The sequence below is a fragment of the Bufo bufo genome, chromosome 4 (genome assembly GCF_905171765.1).
Source record: "Bufo bufo chromosome 4, aBufBuf1.1, whole genome shotgun sequence".
Classification (NCBI taxonomy): domain Eukaryota; kingdom Metazoa; phylum Chordata; class Amphibia; order Anura; family Bufonidae; genus Bufo; species Bufo bufo.
Window position 1 is genome coordinate 474,714,282 of NC_053392.1, and position 22,307 is coordinate 474,736,588.

Below are 22,307 nucleotides of genomic sequence, written 5' to 3' on the forward strand. Positions count from 1 at the left end.
CTGATTTTTTTTATCGTTGCAGCGGTTGGAAAGTGATTGTGCAGTGATAAAAAATATATATATTTTTTGTCACTGCGGCGGGGCGGGCGTGGGTGAACGCACGTGTGGGCGACCGATCAGGCCTGATCGGGCAAGGAGTGCGAGCTAAGGTGACACTAATACAATTATAGATCTGACTGTGATCAGTTTTGATCACTTACAGATACTATAAAAGTACAAATGCTGATTAGCGATACGCTAATCAGCGAATCAGTGACTGCGGTGCGGTGGGCTGGGCGCTAACTGACGCTAAACTACCTAACCAAGGGACCTAAACTATCCTAAAACCTATCAGTCAATACCAGTGGAAAAAAAATGTGACAGTTTACACAGATCACTTTTTTCCTTTCACTAGGTGATTGACAGGGGCGATCAAGGGGTGATCAAGGGGTTAATTGGGGTGATGGGGGTAAACTGGGGGCTAAGTGTGGTGTTGGTGGGTACTCACAATGATGTGTGCTCCTCTGCTGGAACCAACCGACCAAAAGGACCAGCAGAGGAGCACAGAAGCCATTTAACACCTTATATTTATAAATATAAGGTGTTATATGGCTTGTGATTCGTTTTTTTGAAAATCGCCAGCCTGCCAGCAACGATCATTGGCTGGCAGGCTGGTGATGTAATACCCCTCTAACTTTTGCCGGCCCGCGATGCGCATGCGAGGGCCGGCTTTGAGCGAAATCTCGCGTCTCGCGAGATGACGCGTCGATGCGCGACTCTGCCTGAGACTGCCGCCTCCGGAACGCGATCCTGCGTTAGGCGGTCCGGAGACGGTTAAAGGGGCTTTCCGCGAATTAGGAAAATGAAAACACTTAACTATTACTTCATTATAAATATATTCCCAAATACCTTACATTAGTTATAATGGCTCATTTTGTCTAGGGAGCAACGATTAGGAGAAACAAAATGGCTGCTGTCCTAATAGTACACACAAAACCTGTCCTAATCACACAGCAGGACAAGTTACTTCACAACACTGTGGTAAAGAGCTGTCTCGTACTTCTCTCCTACTTGTCAGGGATTATGATCCTGAATACAGATGAGAAGATCTTCAGCTGAATCTCTGTCTCATGAGGAAACATCAAGTACAGAAAGGACGGACAGGACAGACTGTGGTAATGGAAACTGCATACAAGTGCTACTGCTCATTAGCCACATCTGCTCATGAACTCCATTCCTACAGAGGTTTAGCTGATGACCATATTAAACTGTATTCAAGATCATATTCCCTGACAAGCACAGCAGAGAGGAGAATGAGGCAGCTCTTCAGCTCAGCGTTGTGAAGGAACTTGTCCTCCTGTGTGATTAGGACAGGTTTTGTGTGTACTAATAGGACAGTGGCCATTTTGTTTTTCCTAATGATTGCTCCCCAGACAAAACAAGCCATTATAACTAATGTAAGGTATTTGGGAATATATTTATAATGAAGTAATATTTAAGTATTTTCATTTTCTTAATTCCCGGAGAACCCCTTTAAATTACTGTAAGAATGGAATGCTATATTGCATATAAAAGGGACTCCTACTCCTTAGTAGGGACAAATATATAGTCTGTGAACTGAGATGAAGGAACAATACAGGATTCTTATAGGACCAAACCCAAAGATCAAAGTGCTCACATTTTCCTCCACAGCCATGCCCCAATACTTGTTAGGGCCTGTTTCAAGCAGAAAAAGTTACATTATTTAGAAAAATGTAGCGTTGCCCTTAAAATACACAATAGGGTCTCAAAATGTAACAGAAAATACCCATTAACAGAGGATTAAATTATGTTAATATTTTAGCAAAATACAAGTATTTCACTGGCTAAACCACACAAAACAAAAACTAAACAGACAGAAAACCTAAAGCCCATATATAAAACCACAGACATGTGAACCTGAACATGAATGAAACTATTTTCTTTTGAAAAACAACTCTATAGTGAGTTTCTTGGCAACTACACACAAGGACATTTTGACAATCTGTCAAGTACTGTCAGGAAGTAAACCAATGAAAAAACGCATGTGTTGGATGACTCCACTCCTGTAACAAAGTGAAAAAAAAAAAGCAATTTCCAGATCAGGTTTTACTTGTGGTAGAAGCTGAAGTGAACGGCAGCTGCATTATTGCATGTTTTCAAATACATTGCTGTCTTATTTATTCTAAACTAACTAGGCCAAACAGTAAACGATGCTACAAATAATACACGTCTCTTCCATGTGGTGTTACCGTTTTGCTCTTTGTCAGGCCTAAGTGACATTGTATCCAATGTCATGTCATTCAGTTACTGCAGGCTGTACTGACGGTTCAGTCATAGTAACGGAAAGTCCTATGACAGCAAATGAGAATTGCGATGTCCCAGTTTTATGGACACAGCGTCACTGAGGGCCATCAGTAACCACAGGAGTAACAGAGTAAAAAAATGTAAAAGTGAGTACACAAAAGTTTTAAAGAAAGATTTGTCTGAATCTAAGACAACGCTTGTAAAGAAGTGCATCTAGGTAATGTTCCTAAAACTGCTTGTATGGAAAAATGGTACAGCGGCATTTTGTTATGCAGTACCACTGCTTTTACATTCAGGTTATAAACCGGCAGGCTGGGTCTCCTAGGCAACTGTCGTCTTACTGTGCAATGTATTGTACTGAATTGGAACAGGGATCAAACCCTGAAAACGTGAAGTCTCACAGTAGGACAAATATAACAAGTAAAAAAAGTGGGGGGTTTTTATAATAAAAAAAAAAGTAAGTTTCAAGTAAAAAAAAAAAAAAAAGCAAAGCTTCCTTTTCCCAAAATAAAGTAAAAAACAAAAATTTTCAAAAATAGGGAAAATAAAAAAAGTTGACATATTAGGTATCGCCGCATCCGTATCGACCGGTTCTATAAATACATCACATGACTTTTAACCCCTCAGGTGAACACCGTCAAAAAAATAAAATAACTGTGCTAAAAAAACATTTTTTGTCACCTTACATCACTAAAAGTGCAACACCAAGCGATCAAAAAGGTGTATGACCCCCAAAATAGTACCAATCTAACCATCACCTCATCCCGCAAAAAATCAGCTCTATAAAAATACCACATGATCTAACCTGTCAGATGAACACTGTAAATAACAAAAAATAAAAACGGTGCCAAAACAACTATTTTTTGTTACCTTGCTTCACAAAAAGTGTAATATATAGCAACCAAAAATCATATGCACCCTAAAATAGTACCAATAAAACTGCCACCTTATCCAGTAGTTTCCAAAATGGGGTCATTGTTTTTGGAGTTTCTACTCTAGGGGTGCATCAGGGGGGTCTTTAAATGTCATATGGCAACTTAAAATTATCCTAGTGAAATCTGCCTTTCAAAAACCATATGGCGCTCCTTTACTTCTGCGCCCTGCCATGTGCCCGTACAGCAGTTTACAACCACATATGGGGTGTTTCTGTAAACTTCAAAACCAGGGTAATAAATATTGAGTTTTATTTGGCTATTAACCCTTGATGTGTTACAGGAAAAAATGAATTAAAATGGAAAATCTGCCAAAAAAGTGAAATTTTCCTTTAATTCTTGTGGAACACCTAAAGGGTTAACAAAGTTTGTAAAATCCGTTTTGAGTAACTTGAGGGGTGTAGTTTCTACAATGGAGTCATTTATGAGGGGGTTTCCACTATGTAAGCCCCACAAAGTGACTTCAGACCTGAACTAGTCCTAAAAAAGTGGGTTTTGGAAATTTTCTTTAAATTTTTAAGAAATGCTTTTAAAATTCTAAGCCTTCTAACTTCCTAAAAAAATAAAATGACATTTTTAAAATGATGCCAACATAAAGTAGACATATGGGGAATGTTAAGTAATAAATATTTTATGAGTTATCACTTTCTGTTTTAAAAGCAGAGAAATAGAAATTTTGAAAATTGCTAATTTTTTTAAAATGTTGGTAAATTTTGGATTATTTGATAAATAAAGGTGAAATATATCGACTTAAATTTACCACTGTCATAAAGTACAATGTGTCACGAGAAAACAATCTCAGAATGTGTTCCAAAGTTATTACCACATAACGTGACATGTCAGATTTGCAAAATTAGGCTCTGTCAGGAAGGGGGAAATGGCTCGGATGTGAAGTGGTTAAGATCCAATATGGATAGGAAGAAAATGTAACACGGAGATTTTACTGATGTCTGTGTGTTTGGAGTGACTAATTTGATGCTGTCATCCGGACACTGGTAAATGTTTCCGCAGGTATTACGCTAAGATCCAGTATGAAAAGAATGACAGTGTAACATGGAGATTTTACTGATGCTGTGATCCAGACACTGGTGAATGTCTGGGACGTGGCACCAACAAAACAGACTAATTAGGAGCAGAGGGGATTAAATGGCGAGTGATTATCTTTTCACTACTTGTCTTTAAAAAAAAAAAAAAAAGGTATATTTTTTTGTTGTGTCCCTTTAAGATGACCAACTTGAGCTAGTTCAACATACTGCTGCTAGGTTAATAACTAAATCTTGACATGCTTCCATAATACCAATCCTTTGTTCATTCCCCTGGCTGCCCACGGAAAGGAAAAAAAAAGTTGTATAGTTTGCTTGAAGCCTTTAAAGGCCATAAGCAACTTAGGCCTCAGCTAATTGAAAGCATTACTGATATCCTATATTTCTTACTGTCCTCTCAGATCAGTGGACATTAACAAACTGTCCGTATCAACATAAAATATTTCGAGTCCGTGCCTTCAGTCATGCAGCTCCCACTGTCTGCAACTCACTACCCAGATCAATGAGACAGTTCGCATCTTTGGACATTTTTTCAATGAAGACTTTAAATGCACCTCTTCAATTTGACATTTGTAGGCAATCAACATACTTACTACACAAGACGTTATTTGATCAGCGAATCACAGTCCCTCGTGAGAGAAGTGCATAACAAATATTTGTTGTTGCTAACCACCCCTGATCTAGATGAAGTTTTCAATGTGACAGATTTTCATCCCTCTTATATTCTATATTTATTGCCCCCCCCAAAAAAGGAAGCCACTGCTATGCTCCTCACTCCAACAGCAGTTACCTGCCTCCCTCTCTGCTCTTCTTTCTGGCAGGTGCGGCCACCAATGTAGCTTAGTCCCACTACTCAGGCTGCGACCTGCTGTCTGCCAGCTAGGCCTCTCTTGCTCTTCCTGTGGGGCGCGAATATTCGCTCCAGCTCTTAAAGGGCCCACATGCATGCACCCTAATCCTTACCAGCCACATTGAGTACTTAAAGGGAACCTGTCACCAGTTTTATGGTGTCCTAACTAAGGGCAACATAAATAAGTGACTGATTCTCTTAGCAAAATGCTGGGTCACTTTCTTTAATTGACCCAGTCAATCTGCCAACATCTTGTATTGAAAAGCTCCAGATGATGATGAGTCCTGAATATTCATGAGCTCCTGACTCTCCCCGCCTACCTGCTGCTGAGTGACAGTTTTTTTCCATATGAACCAGCAGCAGGTGGGCAGGGGAGTGGCTATAGCTCTGAATTAATTATACGCTGGACTCACTGACATCACGCTGGACTCAAATCAGCTCATTAGCATGTGGCATGCGGCATCTTTGTGTGTATATTATGAGGTAACCATCTGTCACACCAGTAAGTGAATACATCTAAGATACTTTTTAGTAGTTAATGATTGTATATAATTAGTTAGATTATAATCAAATATCCACATGACAGGTTCCCTTTAATGCTCCTTTCCCCTCTGGGAGGGTGTCTGAGCAATAGGTTCTACTCTGCTAGTGTCCTGCAAAAGTGTGCGGTTCTACATTTTACTGCCCATGTTTTCCAGGTCTGATCCTTCGCTGCCTGACCTGACTTCTGCTTGATCTCAGTTTCAACCCTGAGTTGTCTGCCCTGACTTTGGATTGTTTATTGGATTACACAAACTCTGGTAGCGGTTGGCGGTTCCTCTGCAGCGAAGTCCAAATCCCTGTTTAGGGGTAAAGGATGGTAAAGGGCACTTAATTTACGCCGTTTAGGAGTAGCCCCAAACCAAATCTGTTAAAGTGGAACAACGGATCCACATCTGCTTCCTAACAGGGAGGTCATTTCAAAGAGATGTCACTCTATACATATCTTTTAGAACATTTGAAACATTGCGGGTAGAGTTTAGTTTACATAAGAGATGGAGAACAAGTATATTAATTTCGATACTATGCAGCAAAAAATAAAAACATGGCATCGTTATTTATTTGGACAAAATGTATTTTCTGTATAATCTGGCTCCACCAATCCAATTGTTTCCATTAATCTCATTAAAGCTTAGCTGGGGTATTGGTAAAGAAGACGTCCCCATATTTAACCTTCACCGCTATTCTTCACTGCATAAGATATTAGTGACTGCATTAACCTAAATAAAAGCTGAAAGCTTGGAAAATGCATTCTGCTTTAATCAGTCTGCTGTGATAACTGATGTAACAGGATCTGTGTTGGAAATAGGTTGAATCCCTTGAATCCCGTTTATTTCCAAAGCACCAAGATACGGAGCACTTTGTTAAAAGACTACAATTAAAGAAGTTGAATTTGCCCATATTCGGATGTTCATTCTGCTAAATCTCTCAGGAGAAAATCACTTAACATTTTATTTAGCTTTATTACTGTGCCCTGAATTCTGGTCATGTATCATATAATTATATATGCTTTGTTCAAAAGTATTTAAGACTTTGGGTGTAGATGGAATAGTGTTCACTGTTTGTCTATCAATCGATCCATCCATATCTAATCTAGCATTGTCCATCCAATGAGTTCACTTTCTTACTAATCAGTAGTCATCACGAGTAGCTTTTGACGTCAATACTTTGAGGCGTACTGTTTTGCACTACGCTAATCAGGGCAATGAGGAAAAAAGTGATAAGGGATGTCCAGTGGGATAAAAAGGGATTAAAAAATAAAATAAGCGCTAGGAAATGCCCACTCAAACAATCACTGACTGAAGAGGGTCCCCACTGTGGCCAGTGTGCAGGGATTTCCAGTTATTTCCTGTAGGTCATGATGGGAACCCAGCAGACATCGGAAGAGCAGCGGCAAGAGATGGGTGAGGAAAGAAATGCGTATTACATTTTTTATCATTCTGCCCATTTTCATAAACTTTTATATTGCCAGACAACCTCTTTAAGGGTCCATTCACATGTCCGCAATTTCATTCCGCATTTTGCGGAATGGAATTGCGGACCCATTCATCTCTATGGGGCAGCACGATGTGCTGCCCGGATCCGGAATTGCGTGTCCGCACTTCCAGGTCCGCAATTCTGTTCCCAAAAAAAATAGAACATGTCCTATTCTTGTCCGCAATTGCGGACAAGAATAGGCATTTTCTATTAAGTGCCGGCGATGTGCGGTCCGCAAAATGCGCAACGCACATCGCCGATGTCCATGTTTTGCGGATCCACGGATCTGTGGATCCGCAAAACACACACGGACGTGTGAATGGACCCTAACTTTTTTGGTATGGCACTGTCAGACCAAGTAGAAGCAGCAACACTTGGAGACAATGGGGTCATTTATTAAGATCTGTGCTGGCGGTTGATCTGCTAAAGTTATGGAGAGGCACCAGCCTCTACATAACTTCGGCGTATCCAGCGCCGGTCTAAATGTAAACCAGCTTCCAGCTTTCTATGACATAGAAAATTACCTAAATGTACGTCAGCAAGTCGCACGACCAGCACTTAAGTTATATAGAGGCCAACACCTCTACATAACTTAGGAGCAATCAAGTGTCAGTGCAGGGTTATTAAGAATGGCGTATAAATCGACGGTCTTAATGAATGATGCCAATAGTATCTACTAAAACAGACGTATCAGGAGAGCGGACAGGTTTTCTTTAAGTCCTAAGATCCCACACAGGAATGCTAGTAAAATCCACTCACGAGTCATAGCAAAAGCTAGACAGCTCCAAGCCCTCAAATGGACAGGAGGCAAACGGAGCACGATTCAGTGATGGAAACAGTGCAGGCTTCAGGGTAAGACTCAAGGGTACACACCATTTGAGGAGATTCCCATTCCCTTTTTTAAATGAGAAAACTCCTCTAAGCACATTTTAAAATGACCAATATCTTTAACCCATAGTCACTGTTGGATATCCCAAAGCTCATCATATGAAGTATACAGGAAGGAACCCTTCATGAGCATATCTATACAACTAATGGAAATTAAAATATGAATTTGTATAATTCTTTGTATTTCAGACATTCTTGAAATAACATAGGCTGTCAGCGCTCATCTCTCCCGATTCATCCATACACATGCATGCTCTGCTCAGCTGAGCATGCATCGGTCCAGAATGGAGAGAACGCCACAGCCAGACACCTCTGGAGTAAGTTCTCATTCTGTATGGAAATAGCAGAAGGTATGCAGGGAAATGTTCAGGAAATATTGGGGGTCATCCATCCCAGGACTGCCCCACTATTTGCCACCTGGCAGGGCGCGTAAATAGGGGTTCCTGTGGTGCATTAGGGATGAGTAGGTGCTACTGCAGTTCAGCCTAGTGCCCCCCTTACACCCAATCCTCTACCTATCAATGTATTCTGCAAGATCAATTCCAATCCATAGCAGCTATACTGTATTTTTAGATGTAGTAATAAAAGTTAGGTTTTACTGCTCCTCTCTGCTCCACCACCAGACACTTCTCCCCAAGATAAGTTCTTCCAGAACAAATGGATTGGGCAGTTAAAATCCATATCTTCCTCTGCTGTGATGGAAGAGCCGGGGGCCCCATACACATTAGATAGTCAGCTGGTCCGGCTGAAATCGGTTCAGCATTTATCTATTGTGTATGGCCAGCTTTATACAAGGTGATGTCTGGAGATAAAACACTGGGCGCTCCTTGACAGCATTTTGAGCACATCTTCATTTTATCTGTACGTTGTTAACACGGAGCTCATCCAACTGATGTTACAAAACTTCTATTAGCTATTTTAGTTGGATAGTGAAAAATAGGCTGAAAACCTAAAACATCTAGTAAAAATATGTCTCCATTTTATTGTTGCATCTGCCAGCAGATCTGTACCTATGAAACTGGCTGACCTGTTACATGTGCGCTTGGCAGCTGAAGGCATCTGTGTTGGTGCCATGTTCATATGTGCCTCTGCACTTTGATTGAAAGGACCAGCCAGTGAAAATGTCATCATGCCTGGCCCTGTTAATCAAAGTGCAGAGGATGCAGCAGTTGCAGAGAGAGCAGAGCCTTTAGGTGTAATGGTAACGCCCCCATTGCTCCTAGAGGTTCATTTGCATATATTAAAACATCATTTTTCTCAGCAATGCAGACACATATGAACATGGGACCAACACAGATGCCTTCAGCTGCCAAAACCACATGCAACAGGTCAGCCAGTTTCATAGGTACAAATTTGCTGACAGATGCCCTTTAAATATACAGTATACACTCACCTAAAGAATTATTAGGAACACCTGTTCTATTTCTCATTAATGCAATTATCTAGTCAACCAATCACATGGCAGTTGCTTCAATGCATTTAGGGGGTGGTCCTGGTCAAGACAATCTAATGAACTCCAAACTGAATGTCAGAATGGGAAAGAAAGGTGATCTAAGCAATTTTGAGCGTGGCATGGTTGTTGGTGCCAGACGGGCCGGTCTGAGTATTTTACAATCTGCTCAGTTACTGGGATTTTCACGCACAACCATTTCTAGGGTTTACAAAGAATGGTGTGAAAAGGGAAAAACATCCAGTATGCGGCAGTCCTGTGGGCAAAAATGCCTTGTGGATGCTAGAGGTCAGAGGAGAATGGGCCGACTGATTCAGGCTGATAGAAGAGCAACGTTGACTGAAATAACCACTCGTTACAACCGAGGTATGCAGCAAAGCATTTGTGAAGCCACAACACGCACAACCTTGAGGTGGATGGGCTACAACAGCAGAAGACCCCACCGGGTACCACTCATCTCCACTACAAATAGGAAAAAGAGGCTACAATTTGCACAAGCTCACCAAAATTGGACTGTTGAAGACTGGAAAAATGTTACCTGGTCTGAGGAGTCTCGATTTCTGTTGAGACATTCAAATGGTAGAGTCCGAATTTGGCGTAAACAGAATGAGAACATGTATCCATCATGCCTTGTTACCACTGTGCAGGCTGGTGGTGGTGGTGTAATGGTGTGGGGGATGTTTTCTGGGCACACTTTAGGCCCCTTAGTGCCAATTGGGCATCGTTAAAATGCCACGGGCTACCTGAGCATTGTTTCTGACCATGTCCATCCCTTCATGACCACCATGTACCCATCCTCTGATGGCTACTTCCAGCAGGATAATGCACCATGTCACAAAGCTCGAATCATTTCAAATTGGTTTCTTGAACATGACAATGAGTTCACTGTACTAAAATGGCCCCCACAGTCACCAGATCTCAACCCAATAGAGCATCTTTGGGATGTGGTGGAACGGGAGCTTCGTGCCCTGGATGTGCATCCCTCAAATCTCCATCAACTGCAAGATGCTATCCTATCAATATGGGCCAACATTTCTAAAGAATGCTATCAGCACCTTGTTGAATCAATGCCATGTAGAATTAAGGCAGTTCTGAAGGCAAAAGGGGGTCCAACACCGTATTAGTATGGTGTTCCTAATAATTCTTTAGGTGAGTGTATAAAGGTTTGCAGACATTTCTGTTTTGATCCATCTACATTTTTTATTGCAGATTTAAAGGGGTTGTCTCACAAGAGCAAATGGCATTTATCATATAGAGAAAGTTCATAGAAGGCACTTAATAATGTATAGTGATTGTCCATATTGGCTCCTTTGCTAGTTTGAATCATTTTCCCATCACATTATACAATGCTGACTTCCAGGGGTTACAACCACCCAGCAATCCCTCAGTGGTGGCTGGGACCATAGGAGCGCGCAGAGACACGCATGCGCAGCAGCAGCTCCTGTTGAGGCTGCCTTGTATCTGCGCTGCAGTGGTGGCTGTAACCCCTGGATACAAACAGTGTATAATGTGATGGAAAAATAAATAAAGCCAGCAAAGGAGGCAATATGGACAATCCCAATACATTAGTAAGTGCCTGTTACAAGTAGTCCCGCAAGTTATAATATTAAAGGGATTCCCCGGAGGGCTACTTTGCATAGTCTTTGCATAGTACCCACCTCCAAAACAGCCTCCGGCAGCGCTATAAACCACCCATCGGTGATGTCACTGGGCTCACTTCTAGGCAGAAGTCTCTGCCTAGCATAGGGGAGCGAAGCCCAGGATGTCCCCAGCACACCTGGATGTCCCCAGCACAATGCAGATATGAAAATATTGTATCCTGAGGCCATTGTATCTTCAGGGATGGCCTTATTAACTTTGGCTACATGATAAATGCCATTTGCTTTAGTGAGACAACCCCTTTAACGAAAAATCACATTTTAACACAGAGATACAAGTGGCACAGCTGCATCTTCTAAGCAGAATACAAATTACTGGAATTTTTTGGATATGTTTCCGGGATAAAAATGCCATAAATCTAAATTATGGCCAGCAAACTAGCCAATTTATCCAACTTTTAGCAGACACAAAGCAATGTAAACTATGAATGCATACATGGCATCACAGATTCTGCCTGCATCCACATGTCTGGCTTCTACAGGACTTCCTCAGGTGTAGTCCATCTGATACCACCCAAACACCCTTTGATTCCCCGAGTTCCCTGTTATAGCTCATGCTGTTACACACTGAACTGTCATACTCCCTTGCACTGACTAAAGCAATTAGGCCTCATGCACACTACCATATCGGTTTTGTGGTCCGCAAACCGTGGATCTGCATGATACGGATACCGGCTCAGTGCACCTCACATTTTCACGTTCCACCTGTCCCAAACTATTGTAGAAATGCCTATTCTTTTCTGCAACACTGATAAGAATAAGTTATGTTTCATATTTTTTGCGGAGCCGCAAAATGGACATACGGATCCGGACAGCACACGGTGTGCTGTCCGCATCTTCTGTGGCCTCACAGAAATTAATGGGTCCACATGCGATCCGCAAAAAAATAATGCAGATTTGGTTGCATATAAAATGCTGTCATGTGCATGGGTGTCCTAATAAATATCAAAAACGTACATGGACTGCATGCGCTACGCTGCTGCTTGTATGAACTCCTTACATTTCCATCTGCCACCTACCATCATATGCTTGAATGTAAAACATAATGGCACAGGGATGCTTGGCACACTTGTAGGCCACAGGCAGAATCAGACTCTCAATAATAGGTAAATCTTGATATACTGTATATACTGTATGTAATCTTTGCTGTTTACAAGGTAGTTTGTGTTGATTGCACCTACATCGCACTATACAGTAACATTCCGCCATAATGTCATTTCTTCATTTAGGCTTGGCATATGTGCGGTGGAAAAGTATTTGGTAAATTATGGAATAGTATCCTCACCCATTTCTTGTTGTTTTGTACTCCACTTTCAAGATAGGTTTGCATGGTTCTGGTTTCTTTCCATCCTTTATCTGCTTACCTAGGACACAAACAAGACATCGATATTTAATAAATGAACAATTTTCTTACCATATTGTAAGGCACAACCTGCCAGTGGGAGAAAGCAATGTAACATTCAAACTACGTTTCTCCAACATGCTAGATACATATTATTATGTAGCTATTAAGGAATAGTGTTAGGACCCTTACATATGATGATACATCACAGACCCCGAATACGGCATCCAGAAAAATCTATCCATACTGTTCCTTTATGACACGTTTTATCGTGTGATGTATTATAAGGTTATGGTGGCCCATTGAGTGCCTATATCTCCTCAATGAGGAATAAGAGGCTTGGTGCTGTCTTGGTTCTCTGAAGATGGTTTCATAGTGTGCACAAGGCCTTGCATGGTTCTTCCAAGAAAATAATTTATTTCTCTTGATCATAAAGCGCCAACATACAGATTTGAACCCAGGACCCCAGCATCATAAAGTATACCAAGGCTAAACATCGGGCACTGGGCCGCCAGGACAATGTAATAGCCAAAGAAGCAGGAATGGCAGTGACATAAGTCTTCAGCATTTAGCTGTACGAGCCGAGGATGCAAAGTACACTTATGCAAGTTTCTAAACAATTTATAGTCCTTCAACGAATGATTATTTCTTAGGGCCGATTATAATGGACTCATACGAAGGACAATGATCGTGGAAAAACCCTTCGTTCCCAGTCACTGCCAGCTCATTTAGACCCATATACATGCAACAATCATCCCTTCTGCATGGCGATGGGCAATCACTGCTATAATGATATACATTGTTTGTCACACACAGGGGCAATGTGCTGCCCACAAACCCCGTTTTTTGGCGCCACGTGAAAGATGTGATCACCTCACAAACAAGCATTTGCTCACTTTACACCAGGCAATTATCAGGCACGAGCAGTCTCCGATAACAGGGTTGGGGTTAAAGGGCCCTTACTCTAGAGGCAAACCCTTTTTTTTTTAAACTCGTTTTATTGAACGAATCATTAGAAAAGTACAGACCACGGTATACATGAAGGTCAATGAGACATTCAAATGCAAAATAAAACAAGAACAGTACCATATTCATACTGACATCAGTTGCAATAAGTTACACTTCACAGTTGTAATGAATGTACAGAGCAATCGTGACGGGCAGGACACATGTTTACAGTGTGTACACAAGCATTTTACCCTAACACTGCATTAAGATTATCTGAAAATCTGGGAGCTGAATACATCGTATGTATGGATGAACACCAAGATCCCCACACTTTATTAAACTTCTGGGGACAACCTCGGTTCTTAAATACAATATTCTCATAGGACACCACATTGTTCACAAGTACTTTCCATTGGTTAATAGAAGGTCGTCTATCACCCATCCAGCGAATCGCAATAGCCTTTCGTGCGAGGAATAATGTTTCTCTTAAGAATATTCTACAATGGTGGGGATATACTTCCTCATCCAGAATACCAAACAAACATACCTGTGGAGTCAATGCCACAGAAGGATGCGTGAGTGTATTAAGGAAACTTATAATGTCAGACCAGAAGTTTTGTATATATGGACATTCCCATATAAGGTGCCAGAAATTTGCCCCTTCGGCGTCACATCTAGAGTGTGTCAATTTGCCTATCCTTTGTAGCCGCACGGGTGATAGATAACTTTGGTGAACAATACATAACTGTATAAATTTATTATTAATAGATGGGGAAACCAATACAGAGGATTCTAATATATCATTGATAATTAGTAATACCTGGCATTAGTGTTTCCCATTTAGATAATACCAAGAGGGGGGTTCCATGCATTTTAGTATTCAGCAGGTGGGTATAGAGAGCAGAGATGAATCCCTTGGGACCTTGGGAGCGTATGACACCAATCAGTGGGTAATCAGAAATAGATATTATAGTATTTCCAAAGTGAGTGCTCATTGCATGTCGTACCTGAAGATATTTAAAAAAGGATGTTCTAGGGAGATCATGGCGTTCCTTCAGTTGCTCAAAGGAATTAAATACATTGCTGGTATATAAATCTCCCAGAACACCAATCCCATGATCCCTCCAGAACCGTCCATCTATTCCTGTGCGAAGGGAAGGAAACATAGGGTTATCCCATAAAGGTACCTCAGGTGTCAGTCCTGTGTGAGAATGCAGTTTCTTGCCAGCTTCCCAGACTTGGGCGGCTAGCTTGTGTACAGGTAGGTGCAGTCGACCAAACAGTTTTGGTTGTTCCAGCACTGGCCATAATGATGGAATATCTAAGAACACCGCTAACTGCTTTTCCGCTCTGGTCAGAGCACCTTCCGAGGAAATCCATGACTTTAACTGCCTCAGCTGCCCCGACAGATAATACAGATATAGATCAGGCAAGGACATACCTCCTTCACCTCTAGGTCTGCACAGCACATCAATGGACAGTTTACGTCTATTATTACCCCATATGAATGGAGATAGAAGAGACTTGAAGCGTTGAAATATTTTTTTAGGCACTATGCAGGGAGCATGCTCCAAAACATATAACCACTTAGGCAAAATAATCAGTTTAATCAGGTTAATTCGCCCCGGGACAGACAGGGGGAGCCCACTCCAAATCCTGAATTTGTCTGCACTGTGATTCAAGAGAGGCTGTATGTTGAGGGTGTGGAAAGATGTCACGTCTTTGGTAATATGAATTCCCAAATATTTAAACTCAGATACTACAGGGAGTGCAGAATTATTAGGCAAGTTGTATTTTTGAGGATTAATTTTTATTATTGAACAACAACCATGTTCTCAATGAACCCAAACTACTCATTAATATCAAAGCTGAATATTTTTGGAAGTAGTTTTTAGTTTGTTTTTAGTTTTAGCTATTTTAGGGGGCTATCTGTGTGTGCAGGTGACTATTACTGTGCATAATTATTAGGCAACTTAACAAAAAACAAATATATACCCATTTCAATTATTTATTTTTACCAGTGAAACCAATATAACATCTCAACATTCACAAATATACATTTCTGACATTCAAAAACAAAACAAAAACAAATCAGTGACCAATATAGCCACCTTTCTTTGCAAGGACACTCAAAAGCCTGCCATCCATGGATTCTGTCAGTGTTTTGATCTGTTCACCATCAACATTGCGTGCAGCAGCAACCACAGCCTCCCAGACACTGTTCAGAGAGGTGTACTGTTTTCCCTCCTTGTAAATCTCACATTTGATGATGGACCACAGGTTCTCAATGGGGTTCAGATCAGGTGAACAAGGAGGCCATGTCATTAGATTTTCTTCTTTTATACCCTTTCTTGCCAGCCACGCAGTGGAGTACTTGGACGCGTGTGATGGAGCATTGTCCTGCATGAAAATCATGTTTTTCTTGAAGGATGCAGACTTCTTCCTGTACCACTGCTTGAAGAAGGTGTCTTCCAGAAACTGGCAGTAGGACTGGGAGTTGAGCTTGACTCCATCCTCAACCCGAAAAGGCCCCACAAGCTCATCTTTGATGATACCAGCCCAAACCAGTACTCCACCTCCACCTTGCTGGCGTCTGAGTCGGACTGGAGCTCTCTGCCCTTTACCAATCCAGCCACGGGCCCATCCATCTGGCCCATCAAGACTCACTCTCATTTCATCAGTCCATAAAATCTTAGAAAAATCAGTCTTGAGATATTTCTTGGCCCAGTCTTGACGTTTCAGCTTGTGTGTCTTGTTCAGTGGTGGTCGTCTTTCAGCCTTTCTTACCTTGTCTCTGAGTATTGCACACCTTGTGCTTTTGGGCACTCCAGTGATGTTGCAGCTCTGAAATATGGCCAAACTGGTGGCAAGTGGCATCTTGGCAGCTGCACGTTTGACTTTTCTCAGTTCATGGGCAGTTATTTTGCGACTTGGTTTTTCCACACGCTTCTTGCGACCCTGTTGACTATTTTGAATGAAACGCTTGATTGTTCGATGATCACGCTTCAGAAGCTTTGCAATTGTAAGAGTGCTGCATCCCTCTGCAAGATATCTCACTATTTTTGACTTTTCTGAGCCTGTCAAGTCCTTCTTTTGACCCATTTTGCCAAAGGAAAGGAAGTTGCCTAATAATTATGCACACCTAATATAGGGTGTTGATGTCATTAGACCACACCCCTTCTCATTACAGAGATGCACATCACCTAATATGCTTAATTGGTAGTAGGCTTTCGAGCCTATGCAGCTTGGAGTACGACAACATGCATAAAGAGGATGATGTGGTCAAAATACTCATTTGCCTAATAATTCTGCACGCAGTGTATAGGTAACTCTGTATTCAGAGAGGATGAGGATAAGGAATACAGTGGAAATAGAACAGATTTAGTCCAATTAATCTTGAGACCAGAAAACTGACTAAATGTTTCAATGAGATGAGTAGCTCGAGGTAGTGTGGATTCCACATCTGACGTGAACAGTATCATGTCGTCCGCATATAGACCCACTCTGTCCTCTTGATCTCCTATATATATCCCCTGGAATAGGGCATCAGATCTGATTCGAATAGCTAAAGGCTCAATCGCCAAGGCGAATAATAATGGTGACAGCGGGCATCCCTGTCTGGTCCCACGGCCCAGGTCAAAGTTTGCGGAGCACATACCGTTCACCAGAATAGCAGCCGAGGGATGCTTATATAGCACTGAAATCCATTTAATAAATGCTGGACCTATCCCAAAACATTCTAGAGTCGCCAATAAGTAGGGCCATTCCACTGAATCAAATGCCTTAGCTGTGTCTAAAGAAGCAAGGGCCCAATGCCTCCTCCATTGAAGGCCAATCTGGGTGACAACCTGTACTCTGCGTATATTATCTGACGTTGATCTACCGGGCAAGAATCCAGACTGATCGAGATGAATAAGATTTACTATGACCCCATTCAGCCTCTGTGCTAAAATCTTAGCCAAAATCTTATAGTCTAAATTCAATAGTGATATGGGTCCATATGATCCACACTCAGTCGGATCCTTGCCCGGTTTGAGCAGTATTACAATAGTAGCCTCATACAGTGAAGGTGGCAGGACACCCTTTGAGAAGGAGTCATGGTACATTTGCAATAAGGGACTTACTAACTGATCAGCATATCTTGAGTATATTTCTAATGGTAGCCCATCCGGACCAGGGGATTTTCCATTCGCTAAAGATTTGATGGCGTCCACTATTTCCCTTTCCAATATTGGACCTTCCAAAGATTGAGCTAGGTCCTGTGAAAGCTTGGGGTAATATAACTCCTGCAGGTAAGTATTAACTGTCTCTGTAGTATAATCAACACGAGCCTCATACAGATCTTGATAGAATTCCCGGAAGCGCTGAGCTATAGCCTCTGGCTCCACTACTATAGTATTTCCCCCATCTCTAATACGCAGGATAGCAGGAGACGCTTGGTTCTGGTGAACGATATGCGCCAGCAACTTACTAGACTGATTGCCCAGTTCAAAAAAAGATTGTTTAGTGAAAAACATTTTGCGCTGAGCCTTTTCCTGTAACAACATAAGATAACGCCTCCCAACTTGTAGCCACTCCTCCCTATTCTGAGATGTTGGATCCGCAACATACAGCCTCTCCCTCCCAGCACATTCCTCAGCCAGGTCTTTTTCTTGTTTAGCAGAATTCCGTTTAATAAACGAAATAGACGATCTCAGGCACCCCCTCAAATAGGCCATTAACGTCTCCTATACTATCGACCTATCTGTATAAGCGGCATGTTCAGACAGGAACATAGATAATTGGTCTGGGATACGATCTGAGGGCGGGAACAATGTTAGCCAGAAGGGGTGCACCCTCATGGAACGACCCACCCCCCTAGCAGACATTAGCAAGGACAACAGGATAGGGTTATGGTCTGATACCCCTCTGGCACCATACTCCACCTGATAGGAGAGTGAACTCACTGTGGAGCTACCAAAGGCGTAGTCAATGCGGGACAGGGAATGGTGACTTGCTGACTGGCACGAGTAGACCCTATCATCTGGGTGCTTAAGGCGCCACAGGTCCTCCCACCCCACTTCCGTCATCAATTTGGACAGCGGTGATTCTGTCTGAGATACCCCGTGGGATTGTCCCTGCCCTTGAAATCGATCCAGCAGGGGGTGTAGGGTCATGTTAAGGTCCCCCATACATATGACTCGTGCTGTGGGGAATGAGGCTGCGAAACATATCGCCTGGTGTATCACTTGGAGGGAAGAGGGGAGAGGGATATAAATTCCCAGTATAACATATAATATGCAGTTAATGTATGCTGCCACAAAAATGAACCTTCCCGCATTGTCCACCTGTAGTCTCTCCACCTCCCATCTCAGAGATTTATGAACCATGAGAGAAACTCCCCTTGCCAAGTTGGAATAGCATGAGTGGCTAGACCATTGGACCCATGGCCTACATAATCTTCTAGTCTTATCATGGAGTAGATGGGTCTCTTCTAAACACAGGATATGAGGATTAAACCTCCCGATCGCTGAAAACACCATTGTGCGTTTCCTAACACTCCCAAGGCCCCTGACATTCCAAGACATCAACCGTATTTCTGCCATTGTGACATAGTGAAATATACATTTCTCCCCCCACCCTCTATCATACACATCCGTCTCCCGCCATATCTCTGCAGATCATTCACATAATGTGATGGTACGTAGATGAGCATAGGAACTAGTAGATGAGCATAGGAACTAGTAAAGACCAAACAATTAACATTGGTTTCAAAAAGAACATCATAAAAATGGATTCAGCGCCAAGCATCCAGGGCATTGTAAGTATGCAGCGAGATGCCCGGCGGTAAATCCTGTGTGGCACACAAGTACACGGGGTGTGCTACTGGTTAGCTTAACCTTTCGCACTGTAAATAGGTAAAGAAGGATAGGAGCTTATGCCCCAACTTTGTATTATATAGGCACAACTATCTGAGAGGAAGGCCCCTCAATCTTGTACCAACAATCACACCACCTTTCTTCCATAGTCAAGGGATTATAGGATACTGCATATCACCACTAAGATAAACGCTGCGTACAGCCACTAGAAGACAACAGTATTACACAGCAGTGTCATGCTGTGAGCACATGTGACGCAGAGGGTAATAAATAACAAGTGATGGAAAAAAAATAAAAAAAATAACATGAATAGCATTATACTATAAAATGAGTAAGGCACATAAGCGATGCATAAGAAAAACCTGGATAAGTAATAGCATCGAAAAGGAGCAGAGAGTGTTCATCTCTGAGGTCTTGCTGGGCGCGGTTGTCCGTCCAACCAGGCCGCGGCTTCAGCAGGATTGTTAAAGAACTTAATGGAGTCCCCATCCACTACCCGTAGCCTGGCTGGGTAGGCCATAGAATATGGTATGTTTAGATCACGAAGGCGCCTCTTGATCACTGTGAACGTTGCTCTGCGCTTCTGGAGTTCTGCAGAGAAGTCCGGAAAGAGCATGACCGTTACATTCTCAAAGCGGAGCTCCTGCTTGCGTCGGGCCAACTGCAGAATGTGGTCACGATCCGCCGATGTCAGGAGGCGCGCCAACAATGCCCGCGGCGGTGCTCCAGGCGGCAGAGGTTTGGCAGGTACCCTGTGCGCTCTCTCTACAATAAAGGCAGTGGAGAAGACGGCATCCGGGAAAGTGGCTCGCAGCCATGTTGCCACAAAATCGCATAGGTTATTACCCTCCGCTCGTTCAGGGAGCCCCACTATGCGCAGATTGTTGCGACGTGAACGATTTTCGTAGTCGTCACACTTTTGCTGCCAATAATCCACCTTCTTTTCCAATTCGGTTAAACGAGCTGGTAGTGGGTTCAGCTGATCTTCTGCCGTGGATACACGGTTCTCCACCTCCGCAATACGATCTCGCATATTCTGCATGTCATGTCTCAGGAGGCCGATATCTATCTTCACCTCCTCCATCTTCCCAGACAGAGAAGAGCGGCAAGTAGCTATCGCCTGAAGTAACTGATCGGTCACTTGCTTGAGTGAGGGTTCAGCGTCCGGTGAACCGTCCTCACTAGGAGCAGGGGAAGCACTCCGGGAGGTAACCGCTTGTGCACGCGGTTCAGAGCCGGCGCCATCTTGGGAATCGGCCCTGGCAAATTCTCTGAGCCTTTCAGTCGCCGACTGCGCCTTATTGCGTGCCATCCCTGTTTTACGGGGACGTCCCGATCTCCTCTCCTCCGTGGGTGATATGATTGCGGTCGGTAAGTTCAGGATAATGACAAAGTCAGGGCTTCAGAGACGGAGCTCAGTTACACACGTCCGTCCATGTTGCGCTCAGGCCACGCCCCCAGAGGCAAACCCTTTTAATTCTCAATTTCTCCTTTCTTAGAAAAAATACAATTTTTTTATTAGTCTTTAGGATAACATAGTACACGATGTGCTTCCAATTGACAAGAGCAATGTGAATAACCCAGTTGTGACATTATTCATATATTTCAGGCAGAAATAACAGAGGAGCACCAAAATGCAGAGTTCTAAGAAAGGGTGTTCGTGAGTAACAGGAGGATTTACTAAAACAGCCGTGCCAGGAGAGCCAACAGGTCATCTTTAATCCATTTGCCAATAGATCTATATCTAGAGAAAAAAAAACGGTGACAATGGACACAGCTGTCTACGTTCTCTCGCCAGGGATGATGGGGGTGATGGGACTCTTTCTCCTGGTCTCTGATAGAGTCAGATCTCCTAAAGTAATAAGAACTGAACTGGAATATTACTAATTCTGTGTGCAGTATTTAAGAAATAGGCGGTTGCTTCTACCGATCTCGAGTAATGTGCACAATGCATACGCGTAATAAAATGGTTGGAACCGTACCCTCATCCTTTGTTGCAACACTGTTTTTCTCCTTTGTAGGTAAAAGCAAAAACATTCAATAAAATTCACCTTTAGGCCTCCTGCACATGACTGTATTTTTGGCCCATGTCCAATCTGCAGATCGCACACGGATCCATTATTTTCTATGGCTCTGCAAAAAAACTAAACAAAACAAACAGCACACGGATGTCATCCAGTGCTCTCCGCATCAGTCTGGTCTTTATTAAAAATATGGCATCATTTTTTTCTGTATAGTAGCTGCCTCTAGATTTTCTGTCTTTTCAGTCAGACCAGAAGCTGGCGGACTCCTTATCTCTGCTCTCTGACCTCCTAAACACTCATTAAAGCTCAGTTCTTATCTTCCTGATAAGAATGTGGCTTAAATAGGTGTCTATGACATCTAAGTACTTTAAATACCCAAAACTAGTCTCAGAACAGCATGTAATATAGAGTCACAAAATTTTTATTGCACATACACTTGTATAAAACATAGAAATCCATATACGGTATATTAGCAGCATTTAATCACACAGGATTGATATCCACAGGTCTGTCACATTATAATGCATATAACTAGCAATAAAACTCCCAGGCTGTGAGAAAAAGAGAATAAATCACAGCCCACAGTTAGTATATAAAGTGCATAGTGCCACAAAGTACAAATAACATATAGGAGATAAATGCAGTCAAGATATATACAGACCAAGACAGTCCTGGATCCCAACACGTGTTTCGCGGTCGCTTTAGGCTACTTTCACACTGGCGTTTTGGCTTTCCGTTAGTGAGATCTGTTCAGGGCTCTCACAAGCGGTCCAAAACGGATCAGTTTTGCCCTAATGCATTCTGAATGGAAAATGATCCACTCAGAATGCATCAGTTTGCCTCCGATCAGCCTCCATTCCGCTTTGGAGGCGGACACCAAAACTGAGCCAAACGGATCCGTTCTGACAATGTAAGTCAATGGGGACAGATCCGTCTTGGCTATGTTAAATATAATACAAACGGATCCGTTCTGAACGGATGCAGACGGCTGTAT

General features: G+C 42.4%; 1 protein-coding gene across 2 annotated transcripts in view; it reads right to left on the reverse strand.

The window, feature by feature from the left end:
* Nucleotides 1-22,307, reverse strand: part of STXBP5 (syntaxin binding protein 5) — a 427,346-nt gene that overhangs the window by 144,210 nt on the left and 260,829 nt on the right. For both annotated transcript variants that reach the window (XM_040429504.1, XM_040429505.1), the window contains exon 9: nt 12,427-12,505. In XM_040429504.1, the coding sequence (XP_040285438.1) occupies nt 12,427-12,505 (79 nt within the window). The remainder of the gene's footprint in view (nt 1-12,426; nt 12,506-22,307) is intronic.